We start from the raw sequence: 11,329 nt of genomic DNA on the forward strand, positions 1-11,329 counted from the left end.
ATTCAGTTTCCACCCCCACTCTGGCCCAAGGTTCCAGGAAGCAGCATTAAGGGGCTGAGCTAAATACTGGAGGATTAAGCACCACATTAAATAACTTAATTTCTTTACGAAACGTAATGAAACTGTTACTTTCCCCTCTGTTTGCAGTTAATTCTGTGCACTCACTGCCATTCAGGTTCCTATCAAGCCTTGAAATCTGCCCTGAAAAGCACTGAGGAGGTGCAGTCCCACTTGGCAGTGCCAGGACATCCCTTGTGAGCTGTGTTTAAGTCCTCATTACACGGATACTCATTGCTGCAGGGGGTTTATTTAAACTGATAAACAAATGTAGTATTAATAAGTGGCCATATGGTCAGTGGGGCTTTTCATTCTGGAAATTGTTGTTAAAAGAGGCGTTTAATGAGCGGCGGTTGCGTGGGAATGGGGGGGCTGGTTGCTTGTGGCAAGTGAAAATCTCTGGGCTGCACATGCAGAGCTGACCTTTAGAACGGGCTGCACGCTCACAGCCAGTGTACAAACACAGATTATTGCAGCTGTGCCAGGCAGGTTTAAAGAGTCTCGGTATTTTCTGGGATTTGTGACTTAGCCCGGTCTCCTGAAGAGCTGGGACGTGCCCCGTGTTTAGAGGCTTGGTGTTAGTCTTAGGATTTATCACTGCTGGGTGTAAATGACAGAATCGTGGAATGGGTTGGGTTGGAAGGACCTTAAAGCCCCTCCAGTGCCATGGCAAGGACATCTTCCCCTGTCCCAGTGTCCAGCCTGGCCTTGGGCACTGCCAGGGCTCCAGGGGCAGCCGCAGCTGCTCCGTGCCAGGGCCTCACTGCCCTTAAAGGCTTTTTCCCAATACCTAATCTTAACCCACCCAATGCCAATTTGAAATACATGGGAAGAGCAGTTGGAACCTCTGCAACTTCATTGAGAGGTTTCAAAGAACCCTTAGTGGCCTGGAAGCTTCTTCTCTCCATTATATTTTTTATGCTGGAGACCAAGAAAGCTCAAACTGGGCTTTATGGGCAATGTCTCGTCACTACTGCTGCAGAAATGAAATAATTAAAGTGCAGGCTGAACTTTCAGTGGCAATCTATCTACCTCATGTCACTTATTTACTCTTATTATATAAACCAGGAAGAATAGTGGCGAATGTTGCCAAGCTACTATCAGCACAACGAATTATTCCTTCCAAGTAGAATGGAGTTGGTCTTTGCTACGACTGAGCCTCCTCAGGTCTGTCTGGAATTTAATCTGTTTTATGAAAGGTCAGAATATTTTTTCCACTAAAGGAAATGGAGAGGAATGAAAAACTTTATAGGGCTTAAAAATCAGTGGCAAGTTGTGGATGTGATAGGCAGCAAAAGGAGGAAGTGCCCTGAGCGGCTGCTGTGTCTAATGGCAGATTTGCCCTTTAATGTTCACGTCTTTGGCTGATGAGGAAGGGGGAAAGGAAGTGGTTTTTTTATTTTTTCTTTCAAAAAAATGCTGTGGAGAACTCTGAATGGTGTAAAGCCCTCTGCTGAACTACTCCAGTGGGGCTGCATGAAAAGGAGAAATGGTGAATGTGGCTGTGGTGCTGCTTGGGAGGAGCTGTGCCCTCCCAGTCCCTGCCCTCCCTGCCATCCCTGCCCTCAAACTGTAGCAGGCATTGGGAACTGAGCAGGCTGTGTTTGCCTCGGTGTGCTCACTGCTGTGTCCTGCCTGCAGCTCTCGTTGGCATTAATTTGCAGAGTGCTGCAGTCTGGCTGGAGGGGAGCTGCCAGCTCCAGCCCCTGACGTAGGGCTTTGTTCTAATTTGGGGATGCAGAGTGTGTTGGGCTCTGAGTTGTGCTGCTGGCTTCCTTTCCCCTGCCTTTGTCTGGCTGGCACATGTCCCTAGCAACTTTCTGCAAGTGCAGAGCAATAGGACAAAAAATAAATTAGCCGTTTCAGCATGGCAGGCTTTAGCTGCCCAGAGCCCTTGTTCCTTGCCTGGAGAGCTTCTATAGCAAAGCAATTTCCAGTGAATAATTAGGCAGCCACTTCCATAGAAGTTAACATTATGTTATTTGAAATTGCAGGTTCAGCGTGAAGCTGATTGCACAAAAGATTACTGGCTGAGGAGGATCAATCCCAGAGTGTTTGTGCACAAAATGACTATTTCCAATGACAGAATTATTGCTGTTTTCCAAGGAGTTTGTCTCTGTGCCGTGTTTGTGTGGGCTGCAGTTAATTTGCTGGAAGCTCCAGCTCAGCCCAGCACAGGGCTCTGCTGCTGGAGGACTTTACTCTCTGCCCAGGCCTTTATGGCCCTGGCTCAGGAGCCTGCCCGGCCCCAGGAGATGTGGGGTGATGCAGAGAGCGGTGATGGGGATGTGGCTCTGCGCTGCACACACCTGGGCCAGGAGGTTTTGGAATGGATGCGAGATTTGAAGGCTGCTCTCATGTCTTTTCTGATGGAGCTCTTCAGATAACACCTCTGGCCAGTGTTGTTCTCCTGTGCTCTCACGTGCCTGTTTGCATGTTTGGCTTGTCACCAGCTTTATTTTCTATGTGTGCTTCTTGCTGGGTCTTTTTGGGGTTATTTGTTACCTGAAAAACAGAAGGAAAATACATTTACACTTGGGTTACTGATGATTTGGACAAGGGACAGCCTGTGTGCTGCAGCATCAGGAATGCCCCTCAGTGGGGTCCTGACTCATCCTACAGCAGGCTTGTGCATAGCTAATTACACGTTGGCTGCCTTGATTGGTATTTGATTTGATGCTGAAAGCAGGCAGTGGAAATGATAATGATTTTGGTGTTAAAATTACAAAACTGAGGCTGAGATTTCTGGCGCAAATTATAAAATGTTACCTCTTATGTAATGTTAATACCTAAAACACACTTGCTTTGGTGTCAGAGACTGCAGTGATAATGAGGAAGAAAGTAAATGCAGAGTCTGTGAGCGGAAGTTTGTCAAACTGTGCTTTTGAAGTCACATTGAAGTCCTGCTTTCTGCTTAGTCTGGTCTTTTAGGCTTTTGTTTTTCTCTTCCCTCTCATTTTTCTGGTGCTGGCGGCCTCAGGAAAGGTGGAGGAGGTTTCCCTGTGCCCTGAAGCCAGGGACTTTGACTGCCTTGGAGAAGGGGCTCGTTTTGTGAACCAGTGAGTCCATGGCAGTGATTTTATTAATTAAACACTCCTTGCTAGCTAGCAGGGTAAACTCTGGCAGTGTTTGCCTTGCTGCTGTTCAAGGGCGGTATCTGCTAAGGAGTGTGGGATTTCCACAATCCCCCTTTGGGGTGCACATCCCTGTTCCCAGGCTGTGGGATTTCCACAATCCCCCTTTGGGGTGCACATCCCTGTTCCTGAGCTGTGGGATTTCCACAATCCCCCTTTGGGGTGCACATCCCCGCTCCTGAGCTGTGGGATTTCCACAAGCCCCTTTATCCTTTGGGGTGCACATCCCTGTTCCCTGCACGGCTCTGGAGCCATTGTGTAATTGATGACAGCTTTGGTGAGCATTAGGCAAGTATTTCATGTGCTTTAGACATCACTGAGTCATTTAGCAGCCCTGAACACGGTGTAGAACAAGTGGGGGAGCAGGTGCTGAGTGGAGCTGTCCTTGGGCAGAGCCAGGGCTGGTTCGAGGGGAGATCCTGGGCCTGGTGTTTCCAGCCTTTGCTGCTGCATCATTCTCTGTTTGTTTGGACTCTTTTTTTACTCTGGAGGGAATCTGTCAGTTCAAGTGTGGTTTTGATCGCCGTAAATCTTCCCCTTGCACAAGTGCTGGGTTTGGGTTTGTTTTGCCAACATGGCTCTGAGTAATGGAGGGGTTTTGGTAGAGTGTTGAGCAATGTTTAGTTGACACTTTTAAAAAAGGAAAATCCACCACTTTCCATGGCCTAGTTTATAGTAACTGAAGAAAACTGGCACGGAGAACATTTCCAAGTTGAGAATGAACCAGGTTTGTTTACAGTAGCCACGATTCAGCATTGAGCTGCCAGGATAAAAATAACCAGGACACGTGGCTGCAGCAGCCCAGGAATCTGCCTCTCATCTGGGAGATGGGAAGGGCACGGCCACAGGGGTGGCACTGCCAGCCCTGGCTGGAGGTGCTGCCCTTCAGCACATCTGTGCTTCTCTCCCAAATGGGCACAGTGCTGACCCTGCTCTTCCCTTGGAAACGTTCAATATTCCGCTTTCCTGGTGAAACTCAGAGACGGGGAGGTGTGGGTGATGAGCAAGCAAGGAGTTATTCCTTTTTCCTTCCTTACAGCCAGGTGAGTGGCCCTTGCTGCCTGCCTCTCCCTCTATCCCAGTGCATCTTCCTGGGGCCGAGCAGAGAGCAGAGCCCCTGGGTGCTGGGGGTGCAGGAGCTGAAGCACTGCAGAGATGCTTCACAAATGCTGACACTTGAAAAGCTATTAACTCTTTTTAAAATTCTTCTTTTTTTCAGTTCCTCGTGGGGAGCCTGGAAGAACCTTCAGTAGAGCTGCTAACACTGATGAGAGATCTTTTATGCCAAGGTAAGAGATTTTTAATGTTCTCGTCATATTTTAAATGAAATTTCTGTGCACATTGGAGTGAGTAATTGATAAGTGAAGCTCTTGCACTCGCTCTTTCAGTGCTGTGTTTGCTGATTTTGGTTCACACTTCTCTCTCCCCACTGCCCAAATTATGAACTTCTTGATGAGCTGCTGAAACTCTAGAAACAGAACCAGCTCACTGTTGCATCAGCTTTGTGTCCTGAGGGGCCTCAGCCCTCGTCCCCAGGGCCTCCCCCAGCCTGTGTTGGGAAATACCCTCAAGTGTGCTCCTTCCTGCCTGGGCCAGCCCTGCTGCAGGAGGGGGAGGATGCCTGGTGCTGCTGGACAGGGCACGAGGGCCTGGTGAGCCAAGGTGCAGCTGCAGGGAGCAGCCACTCTTCAGCTGGAGCTCCAGCTGTGTCTGCATCACCGAGGTCCTGCTCAGGGATGCTGTGCCTGCGCTGCCTCTGGATACTGACACAAACAGCTGCAGCTCTTCACCTCTGTCTGCTCCAGGGCACAGCCCTTCCCTTTTCTGCGGCAGCTGGGGCTGCTGCTGTGCCTGGCTGAGAGTCCCTGTCTGTCCCTGCCTGGGCACTGTTGGTGGCAGCAGCAGCAGCAGAGATGCTGCTGTTAAAGAACGCAGAGCACAGCTGGATTCTGGTGGATCAGGAGCAGAGCTTTTTGGTGATGACAGATGCAGAACCCTGTGATTTATTGCCCTGCAGGTGATGCAGGTGGTTTGGGGAATCATGGAGTGGCACAGGGGCTGCAGCTCAGGGCAGGGCTGGGGTGGGACTCGAGCTCTGTGCCCCTCTTGTCCTGCTGGGGGACTCATGCTCTGTGCCCCTCTTGTCCCGCTGCAGCTCAGGGGCTGTGCCTGGCCAAGGGAGCAAGGAGACACACTCAGCTTTTGCTTTATTTTTGCACTACAGCATTCTGAACTAATGTGACCAGTTTCACAACGTTTACAGTTAATTTTTCTGCACTCTTTAGTGATCATACTCTTCTCCTGACTCTAAAGAACACTTAACAGCCATAGTCCAATTCCATTTGGAGATGGAGCCATTCCTTCACAGCATGTGACTGCTACAGAGAGCTCTGGATGGAAATGAATGCTGCTGTGTCTGACTGTATTTAGGTGGGCTTCAGCAGTTGCCAAATGAAAAGTTGGCTGGGATGCAGCATAGTAATTTCTTGAGCACTCTATTCATGTTGTATAAACAGATAACATTAACATACTTGTGAAAGAGCTACAAGATAATTAAGGCATGTGGGGTTTACAGTAATAAGGCTCGTGCCTTTCAGGATCTTGGTTTCCTGTTGCACCTGAAAAAAAATCAGCAAATACTGTAGAGAAGAAATGAGAAGTTAGTCTTGTACTGCTCCCAGCTTAAACTTTCCCACAAGTATTTTCTACTATAAATAAGAAGTGAAATAGTTCACAGCTAAATTTAACCCTTAGCTAGATTGCTTTCTGGGTTTTCTTTCCTGGAACTGGCTGTGGGACTGTAGGGAAATGAAGACAAACTGGATTAATACGTTTCATTTATGCTTTATAAAAAATGCATCGGCTTTTAATTTCTAGGGATCAAGGGGGAAAGAATTGTTAATTGGAATTCCCCTCTAGTTCCCATTCAAAATCACAATTTTAGAAAGAAAGGAAGTGAATGTCACTTCTGAGGGAAATGGTGAAGCAGAAGAGCTTACAGTTCCCAGAATTCAGCCAGAGCTGTTGTCAGTGTCCTGGAGTGCACAGCCATGCCTGCTCTGCCTTTGGGCAGATTCTGGAAAATCCCTTTCAGTCTGAGTTGGTTTCACAGTTTGCAGTTAGGCAACTGCAGCTCACATGGGCTTCAGGAGTTGGAGAAAAGCCTCCTCCAGGTGCCTAAAACGAGGGGCTGCGCTGATTGCTTGAGCCTTGCTCCCTGTCCAAGGCTTGGCGAGGAAAGGGCAGCTTCCCTTGGCTGTGTCGCTGCAGAGCCTCAGCACAGGCAAGTCCTTTCCTTCTGTTATTCTGCCTTCAAATGAGTTTGAAGTTGTGCTAAACTGATCACAGAAAGCTGTGTCCCTCTCCAGCTGCCCGTGGGATGTTTGAGTTTTTGTTCAAACCCGTACCTGGGTGACACTCAGCCCGTGGCACAGGCTGGGGGGGTGTCTGGGGAGGGTCCCCAGCTGCTGTTGGTCCCAGTTCAGCTCAGGCTGGGGGTGGGTGAGCAGCACACGGGGCTCCTCTGGGCTCTGTTTTACATCTTCCCCTTGGGAGTCCCAGTGGCAGAAGAGACCCTGCCCCGACTCAGTGATCACACCAGACAGATTGGCAGGGAGTTGTCCACATAGCACAGCTGAAAACACAAAATACACTGCTGTTCTTCACAGCCTCCCGGTGCATTTCTCTCCCAAAGCCCTCGGAGGGCGTTTTCCTTTGCCAGGGCTGTATGTGGGAGCCCGCAATCCCGTGGCAGGGCTGGTTGGAGGTGCCTGGGCGTGGGGGCTGCCCGGGCTCCCAGCCTGCTGTGTGTGTGTGTGTGCAGCCTTACTTGGGAAGGAAGCACAGCCCTGCGGAAGGGGCTCGGTGCTGAGCTCATTGTTTGCTGCAGGGACAGCCCGGCCTGCCTGCTCTGTAAACACTCTGGCCAGTGTTTATCACTGCCTTTGTCATTTGCCTTATTTGTCGGGGAATCTCGAGGAGCAGAGAATTTGCTGCTGCTGCTGCTGCGTAGTGAGTTGAGGGAGTTGGGAGATTTCCATAAAAAGGCAGAGTGTGTGCTGGGCGAGCAGAGAGCTCTGCCTTGGCAGCCGTGTGCTGGGCCTGACCTTTTCCAGAGAGAAAACACTGACCTAAATCCCTCCCTGCTGAGGGTGGAGGGGAGAAGGAAACCTCTTGACTTGCTTCTTTCTGGTCTGATTTTCCTGTCCCGTGCTCGGGTTGGTGCCACGAAATGCTGAGGAAGCAGAGGACGGGCAGTGGCAGCTCGTGGTGCCCGGCACAGCCCCCGTCTTTGTCCCCTGCTGTCCATCCTCTTCCTCTCTGGCACTGCAGGACCCAGCTGTGGCCATTTCCCCTGACCTGGGGCTGTCAGCGTGGCCTTCTCAGCCTGAATGCTGAGGAAAATGAAGCCCAAGCTGGCAGTAAAGGCAGCGAAGGCATTCCCACTCTCAGGAGGACTGGTGCAGGGTGCTGCTGCTTTCAGGGCAGCTCCCAGCTCTGTGCTCTAACTCTGCCCTTTCTGTGCCCTGCAGGTCGCTGCTCTCTGAACAGCCCACACCATGCGTGAGTACAAGCTGGTGGTCCTTGGTTCAGGAGGTGTGGGCAAGTCTGCTCTGGTGAGTCTGGGGCAGCCCTGAGCCCTCGCAGCCCTGCAGCTGCCTGGCTCCCGGCACACCAGGGCGCTGCTGCTCTGGGGTCACTTCTGTAATGTGCCAGGACTTCACTAGCCACTGTGCCAGTGCTGGGGAGCTGTGTCATGGTTCAGGAGAGGTGATTAATTGCTGCTAATTAGCGTGTCATGTCTGCCTCCTGCACGGGTGCTGTGCACAGCTGAGTATCAGTGAGCGTTGCAGGCCCGAGGGCAGTGGCACAGCAGGAGGAATCTGGCTGCAGTCCATCACAGGATCAGTCCCAGAGCTGGGCTTCAGCCCTGCACACCTGCAGGGCTCTGGGTTTTCCATCCTGAGTCAGCAGCTGGCTCAGAGCAGCAGCCCTGAGGAGCATCCACAGCCCCTGCAGAGAGGGAGGAGCAGCACTTTGCTCTCCTGGAGTGCTTGTCCTGCTCCCGAGGAGAGCTTTACACAGCAGAGCTGATAGCGAAGCACTGAGAGAGACACTCCTGTCACCCATTTATCACTCACCAGTCAAGCAGCTCTCTCCAGCAGAGAGGCAAAGAACTGGTCAAGTGTGAGTTATCTGCAACAAGGAGCTGCAGTGTTCCTTGTCACAGGCATGATAATGGCTGAGCAGCTTTCATGTCCTGCCTCGTTGTTTATTCTGCTGCACAGCCAGGTGACAATCCTGGTGAATCACCTGCAGAATGCCAGTGAACAGGAGGAGAGATTACTCACTCGTATATCAAATTTGTGCACTCTTCCAGCAATCCCATCCTAATCACTACAAGGTGTTTACAAGGTGTAATTTTTTTACAAGCTCTGTTCCTCCACAGCAGTGTAAGCAATCTGTATTGCTTTTTCCACCAGCACTTCCCTGATTATCTTAATTTTCTTATGTGGCACTGAAAGACTCACTGGGTGAAGTGGGGCACTTAGTAGTATGCTGTAAATAAAAATTACTCAGCATCTGACATACTTCTCTGTGATGTGAAGTCTGAGTCAGCACCATCCCTGACCTTTTGAACAGCTGAAATGCAAATACCCAAATAGTCTGGTAAACAAAAGTGAAATTCTTTTTGACAGGCTGGGTGCTAAGTCAGCATATTTGGTAATTCAAATGCATGAATTTGGTAATTCATGATCCATTATTTTTATAGCAGCACACAGTAATTGCCAATTAGCAGCTAGGAGTGGATAATATTTAGCTTTCACAGAGTCTGTGTACTTATTTACAAGCATTAGCGAGGAGAGGTTACAAGGTGGGATTTAAGATGATCTGGGGGTCACTTTAAATTTCATTCTCCCAAGTGCACAGACTGACCTGTGCAACAAAGAGCCTGGTGTTCCTGTCCAGCCCTGTGTGCCCTGGGTGCAGTGGCAAACTGGGGCTGTTCCACTGCAGATCCTCCTTGCTTTAACTGTTCTGTGCCAGCCCAGGGCTGATGCTGCTTCTGGTGGCAGTGATGGAGTGGCAGAAACCCCTCACAGTTACAAAGCCACAGTTGTTCAGCAACCTTTGTTTCCTGCACAGCACCTTTATCCCATTGCTGAGGCTAGAACTCTTCTGGAGGGGCAGAGTGACACAATTTACAAGGGTGCCCAGCGGTGCAGAGCTCTGCAGAGAGCTGGAAACTAAAGCTGGGCTGCACCCCCCAAACAGAGGAAACTTCCAAAAGTCTTGGATCTACACAGAACCCAAAACCACCCCCAGATCTGCAGCTTCTCCCAGGGCCTTTCTTTTCACCTATAATAGGTGAAGATAAAGTCCACCAGAGATCAAGAGTGTCACGTGTCAGTCAGATTGTCACACTCAGGGCAATTTTATTTTCAAAATAGAAATTGTATGTCTTTTTCTCTGGTCTTCACTATTGACTTTTAAAAGCACATTTACTGCTGTTACTTTTTCCTGAAGTGCTCTTTGGTGAATGTTTCTGGTTGTGTTCAGCTCACTTGGGATTTTTTTCTTCCCTTCCTCCCCAGACTGTACAGTTCGTTCAGGGAATTTTTGTTGAGAAATATGACCCAACAATAGAAGATTCATACAGAAAGGTAAAGCACCATGGTTTTTATTTCTTCCAAGTCTCACAGAGGGAATTCCTGGGGCTGCTTTGGGTGCAGGGCTGGAGCTGCTGGGCAGAAGTCCTTGCAGGGTCCCTGAGCTGTTACATAATCCAGGCACAGAGCTGCTTTCTTCCCTGCATGGATGTCAAGTGAGCCATTGTTCCACGGATTAGCAGAAGTGTCAGCACATTAAAGGCACCAAAACAAACACTAAAAACTTGTGACATTTGTGCCTGTGATAATTAAATTAAATTGTGCCGTGAGTTCTGCTGTTAAATTTACTTGACTTTCCTGGAATTACCCTGGTTAGAGCCAAGACATTTCTCAGAGTGGAAGATGTGCAAAGTCTCATTCTGAGGATCCTGAAATATTTTGCATTTTCTTCTCTTCCTTACTCCCTTCTCTCCGGGCAGCAAAGAAAAATTCAAGTTTTAAGGTGCTTTGATTTGCAGGAGTGGATTAAGTCGAGATATTTCCAATCTCACTTAAGTTGAGATGTTTACAGTGAGCTGCTCGGTTAAGCCTTGCTAATGAAGGGAGTCCTGGAGCATGTGAGCTGACCCAGATGCCTGGCTTGGGGCATGGTTAATCCTCTAAGAGCAGAGCTGCTCAGCCCTGGGGATGCAGGTGCTCCTTGCTGAGAGCCCTTTGTGCAGAGGTGCAGCAGGAGCTGAGACTCCTCTTGCCTGTCCCACTGCAGAGCCTTCATTCTGAGCTTTTGTTCCCTCTTTCCCCAGCAAGTGGAAGTAGACTGTCAGCAGTGTATGCTGGAGATCCTCGACACAGCAGGGACAGTAAGTGCCATTTCTTTATCTCATTGCTGTGCAGCTCCTTCCTTAAGAGCAGAAATCCTGCCCAGGCAAAGGCGGTAAATCAGCTGCAGCCATTTAAAAGCAGGATTTTGTTAGACAACCTCAGCAGTGAGGTGGGTGCCAGTGCCTGGTGAGCTCTCCCCAGTGCTGGCACACAGGGGCTGGTGCCTCCTGTGCCGTGCCCGTGTCAGCTTTCTGCTCTGGGAGGGTTTGAATCATGAATTTGCCAGTGGCCACAGGGCCAGAGGCTGCAGGCAGTGCCAGCCAAGGGGCTGCTCCCCAGCAGGTGCCACCAGCAGAGCTGCCCTGGCACTGCCCTGCTGTCCCTCCAGTGTCACCCGCAGCTGGCACAGCCCTGCCCAACAAACCATCGCTGGGGGGCTGGCAGCACGTCCCAGGCACCTGGTGCTCCCTGGAGGTTGGTTTTAGTGAGAAAGCCCTGGAAATCCTCAGCAGCAGGGGCAGGAATTGTTGCTGGTGGGTCTGGTAAAAGTCCTGGCCCTGCTGGGGCTCTGAGCTGGCACTGTCCAGCCTGTTCTGGCATTTCAGTCAGCAAAACCATGCAGACATGGTTTTATTGCTGCTCTTCAGCTTTTCCCCATTTTTCCAAGAAACCCTTTATTAAGGGAAAAAAAACCAAAACCCGAAA

At 50.0% G+C, this 11,329-nt stretch overlaps 1 protein-coding gene across 2 annotated transcripts in view; it reads left to right on the forward strand.

Moving 5' to 3' along the window:
- The first annotated feature begins 4,103 nt into the window (after positions 1-4,103).
- Positions 4,104-11,329, forward strand: part of RAP1A (RAP1A, member of RAS oncogene family) — a 14,248-nt gene continuing 7,022 nt past the window's right edge. The window contains exons 1-5 of one of the 2 annotated variants that reach the window (XM_005429668.2): positions 4,104-4,234; positions 4,411-4,480; positions 7,724-7,807; positions 9,788-9,856; positions 10,606-10,662. In XM_005429668.2, coding sequence (XP_005429725.1) covers positions 7,751-7,807; positions 9,788-9,856; positions 10,606-10,662 — 183 coding nt within the window. In that variant the 5' untranslated portion in view covers positions 4,104-4,234; positions 4,411-4,480; positions 7,724-7,750. The remainder of the gene's footprint in view (positions 4,235-4,410; positions 4,481-7,723; positions 7,808-9,787; positions 9,857-10,605; positions 10,663-11,329) is intronic. The other variant, XM_031064176.1, reaches the window with a different exon arrangement.

The sequence above is a fragment of the Geospiza fortis genome, unplaced genomic scaffold (genome assembly GCF_000277835.1).
Source record: "Geospiza fortis unplaced genomic scaffold, GeoFor_1.0 scaffold601, whole genome shotgun sequence".
In the NCBI taxonomy this organism is placed as follows: Eukaryota; Metazoa; Chordata; class Aves; order Passeriformes; family Thraupidae; genus Geospiza; species Geospiza fortis.